Below are 27,914 nucleotides of genomic sequence, written 5' to 3'. Positions count from 1 at the left end.
TCATTTGTGTACTCTGTATCAAGCAGAAATGTTCAAAACAAAATCTGGCGCTTGAAACTGATTAAGTTATCTAGAAAAAGAGATGTGGCATATTGTATTTCCAACCATGCTGGGTAACTGGAGGGCTACCTTAGGGGAGGCTGATTATGTCACAGTGGAATAAACTTGAGTATCACTTTGGTCGATTCCCGTCTACATCTTGTAGGTGGGGGGAGGACATTTTTCTATGAGAAGCTTATTGTGTTATAAGAGTCCAACTACGGTAGAAAAATGGCCAAAGGACAGGAACAATAGGGGAATAAAATAGAAGAAGAATAGATGAAAATATTCACCTTTACTAGTAGTCAAGAAATACAAAGTAAACCGAGAGTCTATTTTTGATTTTAGCAAAACAGTAAACTTATTCAAAGGAATGGTGAATGTTGGTGGGTGTAAGAATTGGAAAGCAGTTTGGCAGCTTGTATCAAAAACTTTAAAAATGTTCCTTCGCTTTGACCTAGGAATTCCACTACTGGGAATCTATCTTAAGAAAATCATCTATAAGCAGCCAAAGATTTATGCACAAAGATGTTCACTTTGGCAATATATATATGGCTGCTGTAATAATAGATCCCATTTATCAAACCCCTGTTATGTGCTGCTCCCTGTGCTAGTATTTAGCATGGTTCTCGCTATCTAATTTATATGACCAAAAAAAACCTGGAAACCATTAAATGTTCAACAACAGAGGGAAGATTAAATGATGGCATAATAGACAGTTATATAACCAATTACACATGACATGACATTATAAATAATTTTGACAAGTGGGTAAGTACTTAAAATAGGACTATAAAACCACATAAGGAATAATTACAAATACATATATCTATAGTGATTATTAATGCAAACATATAATAATGTGACTATATGTACATGTGTGCACACATATTTGCATAAAGATCAGGATGGAAATATACTCAACTGTTAGCAATATTACTATCATATGGTTACTTTAGAGTGATGGGATTATGAATGAATTTTACTTTCTTCCCTAACTGTTCTGTGTAAAGAATGACTAAATATTATAAAAATGAATCACAAGAGGGTACCTCTTTATGAATAATGAGCATTGATTATCTGGTATCATTGTATAGCATATGCAGAACTGAAATAAATCTACTTCACATCCCATTTACTTTTAAATATTTTTCTTTGGCAAATTTCACTCTTTAGATGTACTGTGATTTGTGTTCTTATGTTTCTAATTACTCTTTTTTGTAAATAAAGAAAAGCATGAACTTCAGCCAAATGACTTGGCCATCTCCAAATCCCTTGAAGCATCTGGTCGGATATATGTCTACCGGAAAGACCTGGCTGACACTTTGGTGAGTACCTTTAGCCTTGTACTTGAAACACACAGACACAAGTGTCAGACTGAGAACATGTATTTGTATGTTTTAAAATGAATGTTAGAAAAGTACATCAAGCTGTTTCCTCCTATAGTCAACAATACACTTTTCAAACAACACTGCTTTTGCAAATCAAAGGTAGGCCCATCTTTAGGGACTCTCAACCCCTCCTAAGTCAAATGCTATTTCTCTCTGAGTCCCTCTGAAACAAGGGATTTGAGAGATGTGACTCTTTCTCTGATGGAATCTTAATTCCATTCTTCTTTTTTGGTGGATATGTGGAGGTTAAGCTGAGGAATGCATCCTGTGTGGATTTAAAGGGAAAGAGACTGTCCTTAGTTCCTGCCCACTGGGTACACTTTGAGTATGACATTCCTTTGAAGACAGGGTGGATGGTTAGCCTTCCCTGTGTAAAATGGCACATAACAGTGGAACATCAGATGCCACTGAAGTGTAAGCGTATGAAGAAATATAGAACCCACACTGTATGTTATTTTCCGTCCTAAATTTAAGAACACTTATGCCTAACTAGATGATTTGTTGTTCCTAAAAACCTCGGTCTCATGGTTGCTTTCTCAACGGTAGGGTCAGGCCTCACATCCATCGCCCATAAAAAGTAGGCTGTACCGGGCTTCCCTGGTGGCGCAGTGGTTGCGAGTCTGCCTGCCGGTGCAGGGGACACAGGTTCGTGCCCCAGTCCGGGAGGATCCCACATGCCGCGGAGCGGCTGGGCCCGTGAACCATGGCCACTGAGGCTGCGCGTCTGGAGCCTGTGCTCCGCAACGGGAAAGGCCACAACAGTGAGAGGCCCACGTACCGCAAAAAAAAAAAAAAGTGGTCTGTACCTTTCCAGCTGGCTCCTGTTGTATATACAATGGAGGAATCTGTATACCATGTGGGTGAACCAAAACTGCTTATAATGAAAGTACCTTATGTAAAATTATCTGCAAGATATCAAGCTACCATAATGACATTAGTCACTGTTATCTTCACACTTTCTACCAGACACGTATGTACTAAGTAATTTACATACAGTATGTCATTTAACCTTCCTGCTAACTCTGTGAAGTTCAGAGAGGCTGAGTGACTTACTCTAGCTTCCCACAGCCAAGCCAGGGAGAGGGCTAGGAATTCCTTCCAGTTATATTTGACTCTGGAGCTCCTGCACCTTCCTCCTTGTACATCACTGGGAGAAAAGGAGAGGGAAACCCTTTGTCTTACTTGGGATTTCCCGACTCTGGGTGTCCTTCCGCAGGTCACCAGGCCTGTGTCTATACACGATGTAATTCCACCAGTGGAACTTGACAGACAGGATGCTGCACAGCATCTTTGAGTAAATAATGAGATTGATTGATGTGACTGCCCGCCGCCCTCCCCCGCACCCTGTGAAGGAGGAGAATCTACTATGCAGTTGTCCTCGGTTCCTGGTGATGGAAGGACCCACACTCTAATCGTCTCCCACCCCCCAGCCCTCACCCGCCACACACAGACTCCGCCTGCGGTTCCCTCGTGTGCACTCCCAGAGCGCTCTTCTGCTGCGGTCGAGGGCCTCGGAAGAGTAGAGGGCAGGCTTGGGGCAGTGTCTTGTGGGATAAACAGGTGCTGTGAATTCCGAGTTGAGCCAGATGCTATCCTGTACTCGGATGCTTCCCCCACCAGCTTTTTTTTTTTTTTAAGGGCTTATAGGGAATTAAAGTCTCCATATACATTTTTGTTGTTGGGGGGGGGGTAGGAGTTCGTTAATTTATTTATTTTGCTGTGTTGGGTCTTCGTTTTTGTGCAAGGGCTATCTCTAGTTGTGGCAAGTGGGGGGCCACTCTGCATCGCGGTGCGCGGGCTTCTCACTATCGCGGCCTCTCGTTGCGGATCACAGGCTCCAGACGCGCAGGCTCAGTAGTTGTGGCTCACGGGCCCAGTTGCTCTGCGGCATGTGGGATCCTCCCAGACCAGGGGTCGAACCCGTGTCCCCCTGCATTAGCAGGCAGATTCTTAACCACTGCACCACCAGGGAAGCCCCCCACCACAACCAGCTTTTTGCACCACCTAAAAATTTCCCATTGGAATCAAACTTTAGGTGATTTCATCTCCAAAAGATTTCATTTGAAATGGAACATTGTAAGGGAAGGATAACATGTGAAACCGCTCATACCCACTGTGCTTGTGCATAGATTAGCCTTCGTGGAAAGCAGGAATCATAGCCCTGAATGAATGGAATAGAGAAATAGAAAGTATTTCTTGGAGAGGTCAGTGGACTACCTTGAGTAACCAGAGGGCAGTGCCAGGATAAGGGGCACATTTAGGGAGAAAGTAGGAGGGATAAAAAGCAAGTGAAAATACCCTTACACCTCCAAATTACTAAGCCGAGATCTGTGTTACTTCCCAGCTCGTGGCTCTTTGAATGTCTGCAGTGCAGCCTGGCATCCATCTGGTCCCAATCTAGCCAGACCAATCCCTGAGAAACCTGGGCTTTCCCCCACCTTAGTGTTTGCGTGCACAGCATTCATTCAACCCTTACTGAGCTCCACCCTGTATCCACACTGGGGGTACAGGGACAATTTGTACCTAAACCTACTCTGAAGAGAATCAAGTTTGTGGAAAAGCTTGTGAAGGTCTTTTGTCATTTTTTTAAATTAGGAAACCTTTACATAAATGTAAGAATTCAAAAATGCTAATAATTTACTTTGCAGTTCAAAAAATAGAGACTAATATTTGGATTCTGAAATATTCCCTTTATCCTGCTATGGCATTTATTTTTGCAAAGTCCCCTTCTTTTTTTTCCCAAGTCATTAACTATTTTAACGTCATTAACTGTTCAAGTCAGATGGGAGAATTTATATCTTAATTAGAAAATATCAAATATTTTTAAAAGGTGCCAGATAACTTTAATACATTTAACAGTGACAATAGATTTAAAATTGTGGTGGCATTTAATAATTTTATGTCAGATTTTAAGGAAATACTATTATTACCAAACTCATATCCATTTGTATAGGGAAAGCAATTGATACTTTAATCATCCATTGGGCTTGCCTGGTGGCGCAGTGGTTGAGAATCTGCCTGCCAATGCAGGGGACATGGGTTCGAGCCCTGGTTTGGGAAGATCGCACATGCCGCGGAGCAACTAGGCCTGTGAGCCACAACTACTGAGCCTGGGTATCTGGAACCTGTACTCTGCAACATGAGAGGCCGCGATAGTGAGAGGCCCGCACACCGCGATGAAGAGTGGCCCCCGCTTGCCACAACTAGAGAAAACCCTCGCACAGAAACGAAGACCCAACACAGCCAAAAATAAAATAAATAAATAAATTTAAAAACAAACAAACAAAAAATAAAAAACTATTCCCTTTTAAAAAAAAGTTTAAAATAATCATCCACCGTGGTATAAATGAAGTAACTTATTTTTTATTTCCTGTTTAAAATTTTTTTTTGCTTTCCATGGGCATTTTAATAAAATTTGTAAATGTATGTCTGGGATGAGACTCGTCAAACATATTTTCTGTAAAAGCCATGTCTGTCTTTATTGAAGTGCACTGTGACATTTCTTTTGTTTGTTTTTATACTAACCCTGCTGGCACATTAATTCTTACCAGAAGCCAAAGTGACTTCAGGGCTTTCACTTTCATTATGTTGTCTGCCGGGGGCAGTGTTTTATAATCAGATTTGTGTGTGTGTGTGTGTGTGTGTGTCCGGGGGAGGGGCAACTCAGTGAAGTATCATTGATCACATTCTATGACTTCCAAGGCTGTTTGCTAAATTGGTTGTAACTCACTGGAAGTGAACGGACCAGGGAAAATATTAAGTGTGCTCAGACAAGATTTGTTTTTCTAATGTGGGCTTCTAATGCCTTTCGATAGCCAGCCAATTCAGTGCCAAATATTTCGGAATTTACTGAGGATTCTTTTACTTTTGTCTGTCACCTTAGAATCCTTTTGCAGAAAATGAAGAATCACAGCAAAGGTCGATTAGGATTTTGGGAATGAACACTTGGGATATTGCTCTGGAATTAATGAATTTTGATTGGAGCCTCTTCAGTTCAATTCACGAGGTAAGTAAGGAGGGAAGTGATAAAATAAATGCTTGTGCCAGTATAACTGTGAATTCTTTTTGAAGAATATTTGTGTGTGACTGGGTTTTAAGAAGATCCATCATCTGGTGATCTAGTTATGCTTTAGGATACCATGGCCCAAAAAAGATATTTGGGGACTTTAAATATATTAAAAGACTGACCCAAACCTAGGAAAATCAGAATACATGATCATGCTTTATTTGCACCTAATATTGTACAATCGGATATTTGTGTTAATGTAGTATAAATATGCTATATTTTTGTTTGAAAACATGTATTCATATATATATTATATATATATATGAAGGTCTAATGGGGTAGAAGAGACATTTTACATTTGATACCTTTGATATTGGCATTTTTATTTTTCCATGAGCTTTACAGAGCTTTACAGTACTTATATGAGAAACACATTTATGTATGTACCTACATGCACACACACTCGCACATTCCCAAGAACATTCTATATATTTAGACTACGCTGCAAGACTTCAAGTACTCTATTGAAAATTTTGAGATATATTTCAAATTTGTAACCTCTCCCTTGAGGACAGCTTAAACATTTATAAAACAGTAGATGAGGGGCAACTTGCTACTGACAGTTGATGAATAAATGTAGCCGGTGGAAAGGCTCACAGGAATCAGGAGATGAAAAATGAGGCAGCTCTGTGCTACAATATGTTGCATTTGCTTTGCTGTGTAGTGAAATGTTTCATTAAAAGAAGGCCTTTCCTCCTGAAGAAGGAACTCGTGCCCAATTTAGGGACCCCCAAGCTTCACTTTCACTTTGGAATGTTTTTTAAATATCCTCATATTTTCTCACCAACAACATTCTAACCTGATGATCTAAATTTGAGCAAGTAGTGAACTCATTCAAGGTAAATGACTTGTGACTTTGCAAATGATAGTAGAGTGGGATGTGTCCCTGCTTATGTGCTTGTGCAATAGGAGAATGTGAATTACTCCTGTAAAATATACATGCACACCCCTCCGGTTAGAAACACATCTCTTCCATTGCTTTGCATATGGTCAGTCTATGTCACTAGTTACTGGTCTGACTCGATTTTGTCAGTTTTGTACCTTGTCCTAATCTTGCTCTCTTTCTGTGATTTGACAATGTCTTATGTCAGTGGTTCTCAAAGAGTGGGTACGCAGACCAGCATCATCAGCACACCTGGGAGCTTGTTAGAAATGCAGATTTTGGCCAGAGTTCAGACCTACTGACCCAGAAAATTTGGAGGGTGGGGCCCAGCAATCTGTGCTTTAATTGGCCTCCAGGTGATTTGGATTCACACTGAAATGTAAGAACCCTTGTCTAGAGAACCTACCTGTGAGTGTCTAATGTAATGATAGTCATTTGCACTTGAAGTTGCTTATAGAACAAGTTTGGGAAGTTTGGATTTGATTCAGCCTGTGACTTAAACTTCAGAATGTCTTAGGTTTTCACGAAAAGTGTCATCCTTGCATTCTAAAAAATTACATTTATGTAAGGCTTCTGCATAAAGGCATTTCTGAAAGTCAAGATAAATTATCTTGAATTTAATATATTGTTATTTGTTATATCTAACATGTTATGATATGACAGTGTCTACCTGAGGTAGCTCTTAAAAATGAATTGAATTTTGTATGAACTTGACTCTGTGCTACAGCAATAAACACTTGTATGAATACATTGTCTTTCAGCAAGAGCTGATCTACTTCACGTTCAGCAGACAAGGAAGTGGGGAGCACACAGTGAACCTGAGCCTCCTGCTCCAGAGATGCAATGAGGTCCAGCTCTGGGTGGCCACGGAGATTCTGCTCTGCAGCCAACTGGGCAAGAGAGTGCAGCTGGTGAAAAAATTCATCAAAATTGCTGCTCAGTGAGTTTCTAGTGGTAAAAAATGAAATTCTTCTCCTCTCTTTGAGAGGGTACATTATTTTCCTTGTGATGGTAAGAAGGGATGAGATGCAAAAAGGTACTATTGAGTTAAGTGACCAAATGATTGAAAAGGTCTGTTTTTGAATATTTCTGTCTTCGCCTGTGAAGTATTTATATCTTAAAGTAAATGTCAAAATACTAGACCAAAGCACTCTGCTCTATGCTGTAGAAAAAAGCAGGCAGTGCACGCATGCCCCATCGTGCAGCTAAATTACCCTTGTAGCCAGGTGAGCTACAGTAGGTTAGGAAAATGGGGGAAGGTGATGTGAGGGGGGTGAGAACCATTGAAAGTCAGATGCATTTCAAGATTCTGCTTTTGGCTCCTTGATGCCCAGAGTATGAACTTTGCAAACTCCTTAGCAGGCCCTGTACTGTCTGGTCGCACCTGACCTCTGAGCCTCACCCCATGCTGCAGCCACTCTAAATGGCTCTCCCTTTCCCATGCACACCATCATCCAAGCCTGGACATGTGTTGTTAGCTCTGCCAAGAATGGCCACTTCCACCCAGCAAATTGCTGTCATTCTTCAAGACCTAGGTCGTATGTTGCTTCCTTCCTAAAATCATCCCTGACTTTCAAATGCAGGGTCAACTCCTCCTTACCCTGACCTCCCACTACCATACACACATGGTTTTTTTTCCTTTTTAAAAAAACTTCTTTATTATATTGATTAAACTTACCTTTTTATATAGAATTCCTTCAGTGGACTGTGTTAGCTTCCAAAGGACAGGGACCATTTCTAATCAATCACTGTACCTGGAGTGCCTGGTACTGAACTTGGTAAATAGCAGTGACTCAGTAAAGTTGGTTGAATGACATTCTAGTAACTTCCTGGGAGCATCTCTTAAAATACCAGATATCCTGAAACCACTCTTGGGACAGCTTCCCAACAGAAACAGGCAACATGAATCAAAATCTTTCCCAGTTCCTTCTACCTTCCAGTCTTCCCATTTTTTTGTCTCCTTTGTTTTTCAGAGTATTTTTTATATCAAACCGTTTCTGAGTACATGTCAGTGTAGTATTTAGGAAATATGTATTGATCACTTATTAATGTTTGCACATCCATGCAGGGTATTGTGGGGAAATCAGAGTGAGCTTGCACCCAATAGGCTGGGGGGATACTTTCTATAACTCAAATGTCTAATTTGCAAAATAGAACCTGAGGGTGCCCTATTATGAGATGAAATTCTTTCGGGGGCTTTAGAGGATGGGAAGCTTATATGGCAAGGGTGTGGGAAAGGAGGATTAGAAAAACATTTGGAAGAAAGTAGCATTTTGAATTCTGAGTAGGAATTCAAAAGAGCACACTGTCCGTGGTGGTCAAACTCAATGAGAGAGAAGCAGAGAAGTTCATCGGAGGCAGAGAGCATGTGGTCAGAGAAAGGAACCTCATCCAGTTTGGCCAGAGCAGAAGGTATTTGTAAGGAAGTTTTGGGAGACTGATCTGTGAAGGAAGATGGGACCAAATTGTAAAGGATGTTGAATTTCAGAATGAAAAGTTTAGACTGAATTGAGAAGGCAGTAAGGATTCTTTGAAAGTTTTTGTGCAGGAGATGGATGTGATCCAAGTTCTCCCTCAGGAAGGTTGATCTGAAAGTAGCACATAGACTGAACTGTTGGTGAGGAGACCCCAGAAGCAGGATATTTTGTTTACTTAGGTGAGAGATAATGACGGTTCCTGACCTGGTGTTTGATGTGACTGGTGATGGAAGGAGAGATAGATAACAGATATGCCTAAATCTTGGACTACTTTTATGATGAATGCTCCTTTTTTGTTTGTTTGGCCAGTACGTTTTCTATAATAGCCTGTGACATTCTTAAACTTGAGGTTCTTTGGGATCAAAAACTTTCTTATAAATGCCAGTTACTTGGTGAAATGGGACATGAACGTCCTAAGGAGTAAAATGACACGACATAGCTTAGTTCCCAGTATAAGATTATATCTGTCCTCACGGAAATGAAATATGTATATTCACATCTTCTCCCTATGGCTCCATGCTCTTGAATTGTTTGCTGTACTGGTCTCTATCCCTGGCCCATAGAATAGAATGCCAACAGAAACATAAAGTTAAATTCTTCATAATCGCACTGGTAGGAATAGCCAAGGGAAAACAATCATGTCCGTGATCATGAAGTGTCTTCCCTGTCTGAGGCATCCTGTTTGCATATTCATGTTTCCTTCCTTCTTACCAATCCCATCCCCCCACCTCTGTGGGTTGAGTGGATTTTATTTCCTTGCACAAAGGAGTGTCAGACTGACACTAAACTGGAATGTTTTAGTGTCAGTCTGTTCTTACCTTGAAATGAATTAACCTTGGTAAAGGAAGATTCCAGATGGGAATGGTAACCCATATTTGTACTGTATCAATTCATCTTTTAGAGAAATCATTTCTATATGAATTCTTTTTTTCTTTTTACAGATTCAGATGTTAGGTATATGTGGGTTTTTGGTTTTGTTTTTTAAATTTTAAGTATGACTGAAAAAGAGATCTAAACCAGGAAAATTGTTTATGGGGAGATAAAAAATAAAAAGATGAGACTTATATCTAAGATTTTGTGTAGATAAATGATTCTGAATACAAAGAAGAATAATAAACTTTTTATAATGACTAATAATAAAATGGTTTCACCAAAAAGTCTTGTTTTCAGCTCCGGCAGTTGCTGTCTGAACGGCTTTCTGTATACTCGGCATTTTAGTGATGGGCAGAGTATAAAAATGTCTGGTGGGCCATGACAGAACCACTGGGGCTTCCATCATGCAGTAAGGTGGGAGGACTAGGAGTAAGGGGAGGGCATCCAGTGCCTCTGGCATAGGGATGGGGTGCTTCTCGCTGACCTCAGCGTCTTGGCAGGGGAGCCTGGCATCATCGCATCAAGAGATGGAGCTGATTCAAGTCTCTTCTGGCTGGTGTGAACTTGCCAGGGTGTGATGAGACAGAAGGGGTGGAATGAGGGAATAGAGTGGCGGAAGGAAAGCAGAGTCGCAGTGTTGATGCCTTTAGGCACCAATTTCTCAGAAACAGGAGAATTTCTAAACCATAGACCAGGGAAGTGTCCTGTTTATTTGTTCATGGAATATACCAAGCAGGGTCTCCCCAGGAGACAGTTGGCAGAAACCAGCTAAAGGGGCCAGTTAGACTGAATTTCAGGTCCTCTTGTCTACCGGGGAACTATAGGCAGAGTCCAAAGCTGGACAGGAAGACTGAAAGGAACAGACCATGCCCAGTGGAGATTCAGCAGTGAGGGGTTTGCAGGACTATGTTCACCCAGGTATTTTGGACACGAGGTGCATAGGCAGCAGTGCCTTTCCAGGTTCCCCTGTTAATGGAGCTAGAATTTCCAAAATGCTCCCGTTGGCTGACCCCCACTGCCTTGATACCCATGCACAGCTGTACCGGGCAGTGTCCACTCCATGAGGCTGGCTCTGGGAGCAGGCAGGTTTAGGCAGGACCGGCCAGGGCACAGCCAACTCTATATATTACCACTTTAAGAGCCGAAAACAGTTTCCTGGTTCTGAATCAATGCTCCTGTACACACCTGTGCGACTGGAAATCTGTATAGTTTTAAGAGACCGAAGTTTTTAATATGTATTGAGAACCTTTAAAGTCATGATAGCTTTTGATCAATCATGTAGTGACTGGAAGTGTAACTTAATTTTAGAAAATCATAAATACAGTAACAAGTTTTGTTCACAGAAGATATTTATTGTAGCATTTTACATTGATTTGAATTGTATTGAATTGAAAATAGTTTAAATGTCTACAACAAGGGAATGAGTAAACAAATTATAAAATAGGTTTTTGATGAAGTGTTCTATAACCATTAATGATAACAGTGAAGAATCCATAATATATTATATAACATGGTATAAAACTGAAAAATCGGGATACAGAGTTGTATATACACTGTTCCCAAATTCCATTTGAGACATTGATGGAGATGTCATGGAAGAGATGACATGTGAGGGCAGCTCGATCAACACACACTAGGTACTCTTTATGCCTCTGGCTTACTGCTAAGCACTTGCATCTTTTTTCATATTTAATTATTAAGTCAGGGTAGTTTTTAAATTTTTAAATCTTTCCTCAGAGAAGTTGTTTTCTAATACATCCCAGATTAAGGAATATCTGGAATTCACAGGCTGTTCCGGCCAACCCGGAGGCCCACCCTCCCTCTGCTGCATCAAGCCCCTTTGCTGGCTTTGAAAATTAATGGAGTTTTGACTGATTAAGTTGAAGGGCAAGATTGATGTTCTGGGGCTTCCCTGGTGGCACAGTGGTTGAGAGTCCGCCTGCCGATGCAGGGGACACAGGTTCGTGCCCCAGTCTGGGAGGATCCCACATGCTGCGGAGCAGCTGGGCCCGTGAACCATGGCCGCTGAGCCTGTGCGTCCGGAGCCTGTGCTCTGCAACGGGAGAGGCCACAACAGTGAGAGGCCCGCGTACCGCAAAAAAAAAAAAAAAAAAAAAAAAAAAGATTGACGTTCTGCAGAGCATGTAACCTTCCAGAGTGAATGGAGCTCAACATGGTCTTATTTTGCATTTTATTTCCTTTATTCCTTAAAAGAGAAATGTGAGACTGCGTCCCCATAATATATGCCATATTTTAAATACATACATAACATAGTAGCTATTTTGTTGAGAGCAAAGAAAACATGTCTAAATGTAATGGGAGGGGGCCCTGTGAGGTAAGAGGGCCTTGTTTCTCAAAAGAGAAAGACAACATACAGATTAAAGATACAGAATCAGGAACTGTTATAATGAGTATGGGATATATACAGAAATATGAATGTAAGAGCTTTCAGTTGAAATTGTCAATGCATCCAAAATAGATTTTTATTTTTTTTATTTTTTATTTTTTTTTTAACATCTTTATTGGAGTCTAATTGTTTTACAATAGTGTGTTAGTTTTTCCTTTACAACAAACTGAATCAGTTATACATATACATATGTTCCCATATCTCTTCCCTCTTGCATCACCCTCTCTCCCACCCTCCCTATCCCACCCCTCTAGGTGGTCACAAAGCACAGAGGTGATCTCCCTGTGCTATGCAGCAGCTTCCCACTAGCTATCTAATTTACATTTGATAGTGTGTATATGTCCCTGCCACTCTCTCACTTCGTCTCAGCCCACCCTTCCCCCTCCCCATATCCTCAAGTCCATGCTCGAGTAAGTCTGTGTTTTATTCCCGTCCTACCACTAATCTCTTCATGATACAAAATAGATTTTTAAAAGGGAGGAATCTTTTGAAGTATCCAGAGGGTATCAAGAACACAGATCTTTTCCTCAAGGTAAGGAAGCATTTGGAATCCTTTCATTTGTGTTGAGGGGATACCACCCCATCCCACAGGGACAGTCAAGACCGTGTAGGTCACAGAGCAGAGTTCAACCCTGCCCTAGAGGTTGAACTCTGTGGCCTGGGGAGTCTTGGCAGCTTTATCTTTTGTGATCATCTGGTGAAAGGATGTTGCCTCAGAGTGCCTTTTGCTTTCTTTTATTCCATAGCTGCAAAGCCCAGAGAAACCTGAATTCTTTCTTTGCTATTGTGATGGGTCTCAACACTGCTTCTGTCAGCCGGCTGTCCCAGACCTGGGAGGTGAGCCCTGGGGGGGTCCATACGGAGGGTGGAGTTGGGGCTGGGTTGGAGACAAATAAAACTGAATGGGAAGTGGTCCAGCTAACAGTCTTTATTTAAAATAAATGGTTTAAATGAGATACATAGCACTAGAAAAAAATGTTAAAAAATTAGTGTCTCAAGTCGTCAGGAACTACTTTCATCAAATGGTCTTCAAAATGGTTCTGTAATATATATGAAAGAAACACAACGTGTAAAATGCTTCCCAGCTAGAATTAGTTTTCTGCTTTTCTCCCGTGATGGCATGGTTACAGTTCCATGTTGCTCATTTCAAAAGCTCACCTGTGTGTCCAGAAACAGATTTGCAGAGATGCTAATGAATTTAAGCTACCAGTCCTCTCACTTGTGGGGCCTCTGGCAGTATATTCACGTGGATGATGGATATCTTTACAAAATCTGCAAAAGTATTTTTATATTCTTTTTTCCTAAAGGGGGCCCACAAAATGTTTTAAGTTTCAGGCCTCCCACATCCTGGCTCTGCCTGCCAGGGCTGTATGATGAAGGCTGTTTGGGTTCGAAGGGGGTGAGAGCCACTCAAGTTAGCGCACGTTCTGAAACGTGGACTCTGAGGGTCTCCGTGGGAAGAATGGAAACTGGGGTGTCCCTAAATGTAGCCAGACACAGATGTAGGGCCCTCTGCCTCCCCCATGACCCCGACACCTTCTTTCTTTGGGCTTTCGTTTCTTTCTCTCTCCATTCGCTACTGACCGTGTACCTAATTCCCCGTACCATTTCTCTCTCTCATCCTTTCTCTCTGACCGGCAAGTCTTCTCCCTACGGGTCCAGCCCGCTTGTGGCTCCTCTCCCCACCCTCTCAGATTCAGCTCCTCTTCCTGCCTGCCCTGCGCTCTTCATGGTCCCCAGTTCACACTCCTGCAGGAGAGAAGCTGACAGGCCAACCATTGTTTTTCTCACATTCCATCTCAGCGACGGTCTGTGGGCAGCTTTGGGGTTCACCTTCTTTGCTTGCGTCAGGGGCCACCCTCTGATGGAATGCGCGGTGGTGACCCGAGGGTCAGGGTCAGTGCTCCTTAAAGGGGTTCAAAAGAAAAGCAACAAAAGGCTTGCCTCTCTGGTTAAGCAAACCAGATGCGCACATACTTCATGAGATTCAAGGAGGTGGGCAGAGAAAGCCACAAATGATCAGAGCAGGAGGAAAACAAGTGGCTAGCAAGGGTCCGGGGAGGAGAGTGGAATTTTAAATTATACCCAGAAAGAAGGCTTGATCTGCAAACATTGAAAGGAGAACAATTCAAATAAATTCACATGGTGTGTTTTTCACGTGCACGGTGACTGCCCGCCATGTGCGCAGCTCTGCATCAATGCCGTGGCAGATGGAAGGTGGCCAGGTTAGCACAGGGTGTGCTGTGTGGTCAAGGAGGTCTTGAACCGGTTCCAGGCGGACCCCAGCAGAGCAACGGAGGAATCATGCTGTCTCAGGGTGGCTGAGAAGCCTTAAGCAGCAGGGCCTTGGAAGTTGAGTCGGGAGTTACTGGGGGCATTGGGGTGGGCCTCCCTCGCAGAGGTGAGCTCCGTGTCTCTAGGCCTGGAGAGTGATCACACTGTCCTAAATAGGCAATATAGGAAAAGAAGTCAGTTTGAGGAACTAGAACAGAGGTCAACAAACATTTTGGGGAAAGAGCCAGATAGTGAATATGTTTAGGCTCTGCAGGCCATGTGGTCTCCACTGCTGTGACTCAGCTCTGTCATTGAGGTGCAAGAGCAGCTATGGTTAGTTGATAAATGATGAGCATGGCAGTGCTCCAGTAAAACTTTATTTGCAAAAGCAGGTGGTCAGATTTGGCACACGGCTGACCCCTGGAGTAGATAAGTTTGGCGTTATATATGTTGAGTTTGAGATGACACCAGGATATTCATGTGGAATATCCAGCAGACCAAGATGCACAGCTCAGAGGAACAATTGCCATCAGTTGCAGACGTCTGCATTTTATCTTTTCTCATTTGATTTGTCTTGCATTTATTAATACACATGTATTGGTGTGTGTAACAGTAGCTGCCAGATCAAACAACCTGTGTTCTGTCCAGATGCAAAATTATCAATTTGATAATTTTGAATAATTTAAAAGTCTATTGTGGGGTTTACCTCATTATTTTGGTTTGCTTTAGAAACAGAAAATCTCACAAATCTTCTAGAACAGTCATAAGTGTTAATAGCTGGAATGTTAATAGCTGGAATTTGCTGAGCACGGACCACAGACTACACTTCCTATGAGTTATCTCCATTTCAATCAGACAACGTGGAGACTCACTGCAGACACACAGCTAAAAAGGGGCAGAATTCAAATTCAGAGTGACTTACTCTGAGGCATCTAGCTTTTCACTTCACCATGTTAAAGGCAGGCTGGGGCTTCCCTGGTGGCGCAGTGGTTAAGAATCCGCCTGCCAATGCAGGAGACACGGGTTCGACCCCGGTCCGGGAAGATCCCACGTGTCGCGGAACAGCTAAGCCCGTGCACCACAACTACTGAGCCTGCGCTCTAGAGCCCATGCTCTGCAACAAGAGAAGCCACTGCAATGAGAAGCCCGCCCACCACAATGAAGGGTAGCCCCTGCTAGCCGCAACCAGAGGAAGCCTGTGCGCAGCAATGAAGACCCAAAGCAGCCAAAAATAAATAAACAAATAAATAAATTGATTAATAAATAAATAAAGGCAGGCTGGAAAATTCCAGGCCCTTCTTCCTTAGGTCCAAATTTTTATTTGGGAAGATGAGCTATGTTTCCATCCTCTGTCAATCTTCATGCCACCAGTTGGTGTGGGTGATCTTTACACTTCAGTGATTCTATCCATCAAAGTTCAGGCTTCATCATTTAGGGTTTTCATGGGCTTTCCCTATTTAGCCCTCTGCTGTGAAACATAATTATATCATTTATACAAAAAACATCAGCCAACATTATTATTTCCCACTCAGCAAGACTGTTTAAGAAGGTGAGAGCAGGGCTTCCCTGGTGGAGCAGTGGTTAAGAATCCGCCTGCCAATGCAGGGGACACGGGTTCGATCCCTGATCCGGGAAGATCCCACGTGCTGTGGAGCAACTAAGCCCATGGGCCACAACTACTGAGCCTGCACTCTAGAGCCCACGAGCCACAACTACTGAGCCCATATGTTCAACTACTGAAGCCCACGTGCCTAGAGCCCGTGCTTCACAACAAGAGAAGCCACCGCCATGAGAAGCCCACGCATTGCAATGAAGAGTAGCCCCCGCTCTCCACAACTAGAGAAAGCCCGCGTACAGCAACGGAGAACCAAAGCAGCCAAAAATAATAAGTAAAAAAAAAAGTGAGAGCATTTGTCAGAGGTAAGATACAGAACCAAAATCCAAGTTTTTATTAAAAGATAACCAGTGTGTGAAATGTTTAACCAGCTGGATTCCTGATTCATGTGGTTGTTATTTATCTTAAACTGTCTTTAGCAACATTCCCAAGGAAGATCGCATTAAGGAATGATGAAAATTGCATAATGAGAAGCAATCAGGGTAGAACCAGATGATAGAGCTATTTATGTTCAGAAATGTGACATATGTAACACAACTTAATGAACATTCCCTTTAGTGCCTTTCAAAATAACTGACTTCTTTTGACCTTTTCTGTTTGTTTGTTTTTAGAAAATCCCTGGGAAGTTTAAGAAACTTTTTTCTGAACTTGAAAGTTTAACAGTAAGTAGTTGAGCCAAAGTAGACTTATTCTTCAAACTGATTGCTGGTGTTCAATTTCTTTCTAGATTTCAGTAGTCGGTATCTGCAGTCTACCATGTCAGGTAGCCTAGACTAGTTCACTTGTATATTAAAATGCAGCTTTGCTTCTTAGGGAGTGAAGCAAGTTAACAGTTAATGCTTCTTCCTCTCCATGGAAAAAGGTAGTGAGAGTGGTCCTCTTGGTATGATATTCAGAGGGCAGATTTTTAAGTATACTCACTTTTCAGATCACAATAAAACTGTTCTCCTGTTTTCTCTGCATTATCTGTGCATTATGAGGGCAGTTTTTCTTTGCAGTGTGCTTAACAAAAGGCTGTGGGGTTACCTCATGGTAGAAACTATGAAGAAGAAACTGTACTTAAGAAACCTATTTGAGGGAAGAATAATAGGGCAATCAAAAGGTGTCTGTCCTTTGCAGTCATTTCCCATTATTGTCAACCAATAACTTGACTTTCATTCATTGCCTAGATTTCCTGCCCTAATTTAGTGAGTTTATTCTCCTAGGAAACCTTTATCTACTTTGTTCTTAGGAAGAACCACTCTGTATCTAAATCATGTTCAAATTGTATAGTAAAAGTGGATTTAGAATTGTTTCTATAGCACGTTGATTTTTCTTTCTCTTTGTAATCTTGGTTCGGCAGGATCCTTCCCTGAATCACAAAGCCTACCGAGATGCATTCAAAAAGATGAAGCCACCCAAAATCCCTTTCATGCCCTTATTGCTTAAAGGTAACGGTTTTCTATCTTTCATGCTATGTAATTCCATCTTCCAGAAATTTATCACTCTACAGAGGGCAAGAAAAGGAATCCCAGTTTATTTCTTTAAAGTAATTTTGACATTCAGACCTAACTGTGTTGGCTTGTGATTGATTTTCAAATGTTCAGTTATTTCTGAAATGCTTAAAATACTTAATTGTACTTAAGCAGACATCAAAGTGTTTTCGATTGACTCACAAAACTTGGCACTGGAAACGGTTGTGTTTTTACTTTACTCTGCTTTAAGCATTGTCTTATGTGAGTCTACAGTTCACTTAATTCAACCAAGAATAAGGCTTGCATAAAGAATCCGAACAGTGATCAGTCACATTCTACGTTTGCAACTTATTTAAATTTCAGAGATTCAACCCGTGGCCTGCTGCTGTGTGAGAAATACCTTTGGTCAACGCAGGCAGTGTAGTGTAGGAAGAGTTTTGGTAGGGAATGTACTTCTTTCCAGGAGTGAATCCAGTTGGGAAAGTATCTGACAGCTCCAAGTTAGTCGACTAACTTCTCTTCTGTAGAGCACCAGATCATTCATCATGAAACATGTTAGTTAAATTTACTAACGATCTCAGGGGGTCTCTTTCAAACCCAGGGGATTAATGAAAGGGAAGTTCATTTTCATCTGGCCTATGCTCCTGACATTTAGTATCCTCCCTATGTGCTTTCCAGGAAAAGTGGGTTGGTCATTTTTCTTGGCTGTATTTTGATTCTTTCCAAGGGATCATAGGAATACTCTTTTATATTGCCTTCGCCCTTCAGAGGCTTGTAAATTCTGCTGGCTCAGGCCCCGGTGCCTACACCCATAAGTGTGATTCTGGAAATGAATTACCTGGGAACTGGATTGCTGGTTGGCCTGGCCGTCTCCTCCCTCACCTCCCCCCATCACCAGCCCCACTGACAATAAAGCTGATACTCCCTTTTCAGCTTCTCTCAAGAACAACCAGAGCTTGGCGAAGTGTTGAGTTGCTATGCATCCCTGCAGCTATTTATTCAATCTTCATCTAGTATAAAGCAAGAATTTCTGGGAAACAATAATGTATTAGGACAATTGAGAGTCACACAGAATGCTTCATTCGACCTCAAAAGATTCTGCGAAATGTAAATGGATGAAATAAGGAGAGATTGTAAAGCCAGAATACTAACTTAAAAGTTCATTTAATTTTTCATGTTTATTTCTAAGATAAGTTTATTCAGGCTTCTGATTTTTATTTAAAATAAAACACCAGCTGGAGAACGGGGGTGGTGGCCTGTGGGAAGTGACACTTAGAATTATTTAGACACAAGTAGGAAAAATAGGAAGGGAAGACAGATCTGGGAAAGGAATTGATTTTAGAAAGACAAAATTTTGAAACAGTGGATGTTTTTAAGGTAATGAGAAAACAGTCGACCTTTTCTCCACACCCTCTCCAGCATTTATCGTTTGTAGATTTTTTGATGATGGCCGTTCTGACTGGTGTGAGGTGATACCTCATTGTAGTTTTGATTTGCATTTCTCTAATAATTAGTGATGTTGAGCAGCTTTTCGAATTTCCCTTTTTTCTACTGAAAATACATTCCCTCATTCATGCTAGTAAATTAACCTTTTTTTTTTTATTAGAAGCTCGAATTTAAAGAAGCACTTGTTTTTCCTTTATCTTAATTTTTTGTCATTATAAAACAACATTAGTACTCTCTTGCATTTAAAGTTATTAAAGTTACTATTTTTGTCTGAAATGATTTCCAAAGGAAAACAGGATGAAACTTTTAAATATGCGTATATCACGTCTGAGGTAAGACATTTTGGAAAACATAAATGACATTCTTAGCTTTTGTTAAATGCAAAATTATTTTAAAATTTGCTGTAAACTAGAGCAACCAACATTTTCATGAAAACTTCCCAGCCCTCCCCTCTTGTGCCTCCTGCTTTGGATTGCTTTTGGTTAGAGAAAGAGACCAAATTGAACTCCTTGGGTGTTTAAGAAGGATTAGGGGCTCCCATGTTTCATTTTTTGAGATAGTCAGTTCCCAATACCATGCAGATTATCACGTGAGCACGTAACCTAAAAATGCGTCCAGCCATCAGCTCTTCTATTTCCCAGTGAATTTCTTACTTCTGATTTACTTTCCCCCCTACTGTGGAATCCAGTTCAGAAAGTAGTGAGTGGGAAACCCTAAGTAAGTGTTAGGGAAAGGATCCAGCTGAGCTAAAGGTCAAAAGCAGTTGAATAATCTGTATCACGGCATTTTGGGAGATGGTAGTCCTTCCAGTAGAGTGAATAATCAACAGGTGTCTGAAGGTAAACTGAGGTCGTGTTTGTATCTTCTAGCGCAGATTATTATTGCACATTTGTGGGGTGGGGGGGTTTAAATAAAAGGAATGTTGAGGTGCTTGTATGTTTTTTCCTTCTCTTTCACTTGCCATCTCTTCAAACGGAGTCCTTTCACCCCCCGTCCTGTTATATGAAGTGTTAGGAGTGTGTTCAGATGTCTCCAGATAAAGGGGTCTGGCAGTTGCTCATTTCTAGCACTCTGAACCTGGTGGGTGCCCTGAACTGCTTCACAGCCCATGACTTAGGTTCTGAGACCCACCTGTATTGGTTTATCCCTTTCACGCCTGCCTCATCACACACCTGCCATTCATCTGCATCAAAACCTTCAGCCATTTGACCCCCTTCTGCTGAGCAGCAGCCCCTTCGGGCCCTTCTTGCCTCCCCACCTGGCCAGACACACCTTGCCTGCCTTATCCTCAGGCCAGCATCAGCCTAACAGCCCCCCACCCTCAGTAGAGCCGCCATCCTCATGTGCTGACCTCGACAAGTCCTTGAGAGTTGAGGTTAAGCAAGATCACCCAGGCAGAGGAGAGGGAGGAGATAGAAAGAGGGACAAAGGAAACACTGTAAAAGTTGCAGAGGCCCCCGTCTCCCATGAATTCGGCAAGGTGGCTGTAACGGGTGGTCAGAAATGTCCAAGTCCTTTCGGGTACCAGAGAGGCACCGTGGAGAGAGCAAGCAGGCTGCCTGGGCTTGGGTCCTGGCTCTGAGACTTAGAGCTGCGATCATGGGCCAGCTGTGCTTGTTCTTTGGACCATCGTTTCTTCACATTCTTTTCCTGCTAGGGCTTTTACCTTATAGTATTTTGTGAGGATTAAATGAGTTAATGCCATGTCTGGCGCTGTTAATAAATATAAGCTGCGTTATTATCATCATTTTGGGGAACACAGGGAATGACAAACCTTGGAACGCTGGGGCAGTGGACCAAGAAACCCTGACAGGGCATTTGTAGTCCGAATTCTCCGCGAGTGAGGAGTTACTAGGCTCGTAGGTGGTGTTTAATGTAGATAGACTACACACAGTGCTTTGCTTGCTGTACAAAAAAGATACAGGCTAACTGTGTTGGCTACTCTTTTTCTAAATATTGTGTCAGAGGTTGAAAGCTTGCAATTCTATTCTGAAAGCAAAACAGTGAAAAAATAACCAGAGAGTTTGTCAGATGACTGTGTGATTGTGAATTGCTTCCCTCCTAAGACATCAGTTTAAAAAAAAAAAAAATCAAGGGGGAAAAAAAGAGAAAAAAGGCTTAGGAAAACGTTGCAGTCTGGTGGGGCTGGAAGCTGTGAATAAAGAATGCCATGAGAAAAGGGTTGTCATCAGTGTCGGCTGTAACTGTGTAACTGGTGTTGCCCCCTGGTGGGCGGTCAAAGCTCAGCGGCTGGGTGTGTTACAGGCAGATTTCCCAAGCACCTATCTCGTAATTGCCCTATAGGGACCAGCAGAATCAAAGTCTTGATTAAATGCAAATGCTTTTCCCTTTCTATTGAGAGGAATTTTAATCTGTTCGTTTCCCTCTTTTATATCATGTTATTTTAACAAGATTTTTGAAAATGATGGTCATTTGGTTTGTCCTCCATGTCTGTGATATAACATGATTATTAGCATGTTCTTTAAATTGTAGTGTATTTCTTACTTTGATTCTCCGCTGTGAGGATTCCCTAATGCTCAGTCACTGACCCTCTGACCTGAGTTTTTATAAGCCATCCCCTTTCAGAGCTTCAGCTGCTGTTATTATTGTAACGAATCCCTGTCTCTTGAAGAGACCCTCCAGTAAGTTTTGCGACCAAAAGGAGATTTTTATTTGAATATCTTCTTTCACTTCAAATGCAGTGAGGCTCAAATCAAATTAACATTCCCGTCTTCTGAAAATGTATCTTCATCCTACTTTCCTTATGTTGTTTTCATCAGTGAGGCTTGCTTTCCAGTGGTTGAATAGGCCCAGAAACCTTGTCTTTCCCAGACCTGTCCCATTCCTCATTCACTTTCAATACCCAGTGAGGCCCTGGCTTTGAAAACCAAAAATCTAAACATCCAAATCTACACCTTAATGCTTTAAGTAAAGCAGATCCATATACTTTGCCAGGGATTGTTAAAAAGCAAACACAAAAATAATAAAATCCTTTTTGTTTCTGGGGGTTCAGTTCTTTTCTGCTCTGTGTTCTGGCCTAAAAACATAATGGACGAGTTAAGTTATAGAGTAGTGTTAGTGTATATTAAGCAGGTTGAAGTCAAAGCCTGCAATGTAAGAGCAAGATATATATTTGCATGAGTGTTACAATGTTTTCTCTCCACACGCATACATTATGCCCCCTCACATCAAATACTATTCAGATTCAATTTCAAGTTGCCTGGTCAAATGCAGGAAATAATCCATAATGTTTTAGAAAAATTAATAAGCTGCATTGCGTCTATATCTCTTCAACTCTGAGTCATGATCCGTTCCTAATGGTACATATATCTTTTTGTTTTTAATTTTCAGATGTAACATTCATTCATGAAGGAAATAAAACATTTTTGGATAATCTCGTCAATTTTGAAAAACTGGTATGTAAAACTTCACTATTTCTCCTTTTTCCCACTGTAAGGGAAGTGTATGCTTTTCTTGGGCCAAGAAACAAATGGTTTAAGTGCTTTTCTCCACTGAATGTGTGGTGATTTATTTGCTGCATGTTGTGCATTATCAATACAGTGCATTCCAATTAAAAATAAGTGTGCTGGCAAGTTCTGGGGCCAAATATGAAAATCTGCTTTTTATTTTTGAAAACGGAACTTCATTAGATTGACATCAGTGGTCGAATGTATGTGTTTGAACTAGAATTAAAACTGTAAGGTTCCTGTCAGCAGGAGTTCACAGTCTTGAGGTTCAGCCTTGTTGCTTTAAAGGCATCTCCCTGTGTCTTGGCTCATGCTGCTTCTGAGGCACAAGACAAAGTTCTCCTTCTGGGGAGATATGTCCGTCTTGGATATGAAGATGGAATTTGTAGGGTCTGCCTGGGAGGGGAAGGACCACCCCTCTATCAGCCTATGGACAGCTGATGCCACTGTGGAGAGATCACCTCGTGCAAAGTGAGAAAGTGAGCTCACGAGAAAGGGGTCCCTGGCCAGTCCTTTCTTAAAAGTCACTGAATTGCCTCTTTGAGAACTGTGGACATTCCCAGGTGCTTTGGCATGCAGCGGGTTCCTCCTAGCCTTTCTCATTGGCTGTGGGCACAGGAGGAATTGCCTGCAACTGTGAAATAGGAGTGCCCCAAAGAGACCCTGGGAACCACAAGAATGGATTTGTCTGACAGATGAACTTTAGTGTCATAGGTGAGCCTGCCATGCACGGTTAAAGATGGTATCAGGGACCCCTGTCCGTAGACCCTGACCTTTGAGTGACCTTTTCAGTAATGGTAATGGATTTGTGTGAACTCTTTCAGGAATGGACCCCCGGTTCCCTGTGAGACTGGGTCAGGCATTTGAGAGAAGGTTGAGTGAGACGGGGGCCATAGACCATGACCAAAGAACAGTACCACCTGATGAGTCCAAACGAGGTTTGGCCTCTGACCTTTGCCTCAGAGGTGCCCCGCTCTAATTGTGAGGTTAACTCGGCACACACGGAATGAGGTGGTACAGAGCCAGTGCAGGAGGCTCTGGTACAACCTGAAAACCCAAGCAGCTGAATCTGGAAGACTGACGTCTTGGGATAGCTTGCCTTAGCTCAGTTTTAATGATTTGAGGGTGATTGCTTTCTGGCTCATTAGTTTTGAAGTAGACATATCCATAACTTTTCGAGTCTCCCTCTGCACTAAGTGCTTTGGAATCCAGCTCAGTTATTTTAGATACTACAGTCAAACCAACACAGCCTGAAATAGATATTTAAAGTATTGGGTTTTCTTATACTTACTCTTTAGAGATTTGTTCTGGTGTCACCCAGTAATGTTCTGAAGATCCCAGGGCCCCTCTTTGTAGCCAAAGACTGTCGGCCCTGACGTTCTAGTCTGTAGGCAGGTTAATCTTCAGTGTTTGGTATTAATGAAATGATTGCAGGAATAAAAAGCCTCTGGTCAATACTTATTTCAAATTTTGGCCAGCACCTCTGCTTAAGAATGCCAAATAAGCTTTGGCGAGCATGTAAGAGATGTGGACAAGCTGTGTCACACCAAGTGGAATTCCCTTTAAAGGTCTAGTACCCTTCCCTCTGACTGACCCAGAGGAAACATACGAGAGCCAGTGTACTCTTTGTACGCTGACTGTGGTCAGTTGTTAAGGGTACAGTGGTGGTTGGCCCCCTTCCCAAAGAGAACCAGTGATTTGGTTAAGTTCATTGTGTCATTTCCTCCCAGATGGAGCTCCCCAAGTGAGAGAACAATTCAGTAAAGGCAAGCATGGGAAAGAGAGATGGAAAGCTTCCTACACCCTCTCTCTTTCATTCTGACCAGCGTCTCTTTTTTTCCCCTGCTTTCTCCAGTGGTCCAGTGGAAGCCTTTTAATGCTGACTCATCTAGTCTAGGGTCTTGCTTTCATAGAGACAAGACTTCAAACTAACCATGGGGACTGAAACAAAGTCTAACTAACAGTAGTGCTCTTAGGGTCAATAATTGTATGTACCCTGAACCCTTTAATAAAGCTTAAGGAAATAACATGGCGTAAATAGGTAATCTTTTATTTTAAATTCCTGAAGAGAACTCTTATTAAAAAGACAGCTAGGGGTTTCCCTGGTGGCGCAGTGGTTGAGAGTCCGCCTCCTGATGCAGGGGACACGGGTTCGTGCCCCGGTCTGGGAAGATCCCACATGCCGCGGAGCGGCTGGGTCCGTGAGCCATGGCTGCTGAGCCTGCGTGTCTGGAGCCTGTGCTCCGCAACGGGAGAGGCCACAGCAGTGAGAGGCCCGCGTACCACCAAAAAAAAAAAAAAAGACAGCTAGAAGATAAGTGCAGTTATACATACATGCAGCAGGTCCATGGCACACAAGTGCACCTATCAGGTGCTTGCCATCACATCATTTCTAAAGAGAGCAGATTTTGTAGTGTCACTGGGTTCCTGGTCCTCAAAGCGGATGGCACGTAAGATACAGCATGCCTCATGCTGACCCCCTCCTTGCACAGAGAAGACAGGGTGAAGTCAGAATTTTTTCTAGAAGGACCAAACTGTATTTTACATTGTACATAGCCCTATGTTGTACTTGGATGCTGGAGAGTGAAACTGAATTTCCTAGTAGAGTCAGTAGTTTCAGCACCTTTCTTAGCAAAAGATAAGGTTTCACTTAAGCTATTGATAAAATAGCATCATCTTTCACAGTAATGAACCAGTAGAACCTAACTGAATTAACTTGTGGGAAGCCAATTCCTCATGATGGATATTAGCCAGTGAGCAGATAATTCAGTGTATTATCTTTATCAGGCTGATCCAGGCCAACCCATTAGGTCAGAGAACACGAAACCCAGAAGTGCTTATTGGACCTAATAAGTTTTCCATTGTTCTCCACACTGCCTCAGCAGCTCCAAATGTTTCAGCCTCAGACCATCAAATAATGAAACAAATGCTTTCTCCTTTTCTTCTCTTTATCCCTCAGTGTTAAGAGCATCATCTTTTATCGTAGCTTCCTCCCCGCTCCCTTCAGAAAATCTAAAGATGAGATCAGGGCTCTGGTTTCAGTGCTGCCCTGAGTACCTCACCTTACATCAGCTGTGCAAATGGCATGGGATAGAAATCAAGGTGACGCCATACCTTAAAACAACGACAGAACTGTCCTGGGAATAGTGGTAAAATTGGGGGAAGGAAATTTAACAATACATTCTCAGACATGAGTCAGGTCTCATTTCCTTTACAAACGCAACTCGAGCTGTTGCTGTAATCACTGTCCTGTTTAATTTTTCACTGTTGAGTAGAAATACAATAGAAATGCAGCCTGTGAGAACAATTTAATAAGTAGGTCATATTCAAATAATGTTTCTGGAAGTCTGCTGAATTTTAAGTAAATTTTTTTTAGTATTAACATTATTATTTTAGCAATAAATTGTTGAGCGTTTGCTGTATATAGACGATCCTATGTTCAATGTGTGTAGGCAGGACATGAAAAACAGTGGCCCAAGGTACAAACTACTATGTATAAAACAAGTAATATACAAGGATATATTGTATAGCACAATAGCCAATATTTATAGCCAATATTTATAATAACTTTAAATGGAGTATAATCTATAAATTTTGAATCACCTGAAACTAATGTTGTACACCTAAAACTAATATTGTAAATATTGTAAATTTTACAATTTGTAATTTGTAAATATTTTAAATCTTACAACTAATATTGTAAATCAACTATACTTCAATTATTTTTAAAAAAAGATGATGGCCCATTTAGGAAGGTTTGGAGGACCAGATCATGAATAATGTTGATTCTTGAATTACAGGGTTATGTTTGGATTTTGTATGAAACAAAGTATGGAGTCACTGTAGCCTTCCAGAGGACTAGAACATGATGACAAGTGTTTGGAGATTATTCTGGCAACCGCACAGGAGGAAGTGTAGTGGAGATTGGTCTGGTCCTAAATGCCGTGTTTCCTTTACCATGGTAGAGAGAGCTGGAAGGTGGTTGCAGGTACACAAGTACGAGGCGAGGGGATCTTGTCCAAAGGAAGGACCTGTGAGTTTAAGAAACCTTTGCCTGGAGATCAGTAAGAAGCTTAGAGAAATAAAGTAGAAAACTGAAGGCTATAAAAGGGAATGTACATTATAAACAGAAAACGGTCTCTGTAAAGATATTGATGGTTTAGAAAATGTACCTGTTTCATAAATATCTCATCTCCTGTCACCATTTGAGTTACTTGAGTCTTTGATTCCACAAAACTTCCAGCCTCCATTCAGCAAGTATGTGTGAGGCCACGTGTGTGCTGTACGGTTGGTGTACACAAAGCCCTCTCGTGATACTTGCTCTAGAGGAGGAAGGAAGTTCCACAAAGTGATTACAGCAACACAAACCCAATAAACACTGTACACAGAGCAGTGGCAAGGTTGAGAATGGGGCTTCCCAAGTGCAGGCGAACTCACAAAGCCTTCATGGGGAGAAGGTGAAACACCTTCTGAAGTAAAAGCATATGCAAATGTGGACAGGTAGGTTGAGGGTGGACATGCTGCGTTTTTTTTAATATATATTTTTAAAATATTTCTTTTTTTTTCTTTTAACTGAGGTATGTATTGATGTACAATATCATATGTTACAGGTGTACAGCATTGTGATTCACAATTTTTAAAGGTTATACCCCGGTTATAGTTATTATAAAATGCTGACTGTATTTGCTGTGTTGTACTATCTTTGTAGCTTATTTATTTTATACATAATAGTTTGTACCTCTTTATCCCCTACCCTTGTCTTGGCCTTCCCTCCTTCTTTCTCTCGACCGGTAACCAACCACTAGTTTGTTCTCTATATCTGTGAGTTGGTTTCATTTTGTCATATTCACTAGTTTGTTTTATTTTTTAGATTCCACATATAGGTGATATCATACAGTATTTGTCTTTCTCTGTCTGACTTATTTCACTTAGCCTAATACCCTCCAATCCCACATGTTGTTGGGAATGGAAACATTTCATTCTTTTTTATGGCTAAGTCATATTTCATTGTACATATATACCACATCTTTATTCATGCATCTGTTGATGGACACTTAGGTTGCTTCCATATCTTGGCAATTGTAAATAATGCTGCTGTGAACATTGGGGTGAATATGTCTTTTGGAATTAGTGTCTTCATTTTCTTTGGATATATACCCAGGAGTGGAATTGCTGAGTCATATGGTAGTTCTATTTTTAGTTTTTTGAGGAACCTCCATATTGTTTTCCATAGTGGCTGCACCAATTTACATTCCTACCAACAGTGTAGGAAGGTTCCCTTTTCTTCATGTCCTCACCAACGTTTGTGGTCATTTTAATATTAGCCATTCTGACAAGTGTGAGGTGATATTTCATTGTGGTTTTGATTTGCATTTCTCTGATGATTTACAATATTGAGCATCTTTTCATATACCTGTCAGCCAAGTGTATGTCATCTTTGGAAAAATGTCTGTTCAGGTCTTCTGCCCATTTTTTAATCGAGTTGTTTTCTTGATGTTGAGTTGTATGAGCTCTTTATATAT

At 41.5% G+C, this 27,914-nt stretch overlaps 1 protein-coding gene across 8 annotated transcripts in view; it reads left to right on the top strand.

Annotated features, from left to right (window-relative positions):
* The window catches only part of RAPGEF5 (Rap guanine nucleotide exchange factor 5), a 237,837-nt gene that overhangs the window by 195,332 nt on the left and 14,591 nt on the right, over window positions 1–27,914 (top strand). For all 8 annotated transcript variants that reach the window (XR_010842255.1, XR_010842254.1, XR_010842256.1 and 5 more), the window contains exons 18-24: window positions 1,270–1,367; window positions 5,314–5,436; window positions 7,141–7,319; window positions 12,883–12,973; window positions 16,637–16,687; window positions 17,368–17,455; window positions 22,277–22,341. Coding sequence is in view for 5 of the 8 variants with exons in the window: in XM_067042648.1 (XP_066898749.1) it covers window positions 1,270–1,367; window positions 5,314–5,436; window positions 7,141–7,319; window positions 12,883–12,973; window positions 16,637–16,687; window positions 17,368–17,455; window positions 22,277–22,341 (695 nt within the window). In the remaining 3 variants the exon portion in view is untranslated. The remainder of the gene's footprint in view (window positions 1–1,269; window positions 1,368–5,313; window positions 5,437–7,140; window positions 7,320–12,882; window positions 12,974–16,636; window positions 16,688–17,367; window positions 17,456–22,276; window positions 22,342–27,914) is intronic.

Source organism: Kogia breviceps, chromosome 9 (assembly GCF_026419965.1).
Source record: "Kogia breviceps isolate mKogBre1 chromosome 9, mKogBre1 haplotype 1, whole genome shotgun sequence".
Classification (NCBI taxonomy): domain Eukaryota; kingdom Metazoa; phylum Chordata; class Mammalia; order Artiodactyla; family Physeteridae; genus Kogia; species Kogia breviceps.
This window is presented reverse-complemented; position numbering and strand designations above follow the sequence as displayed.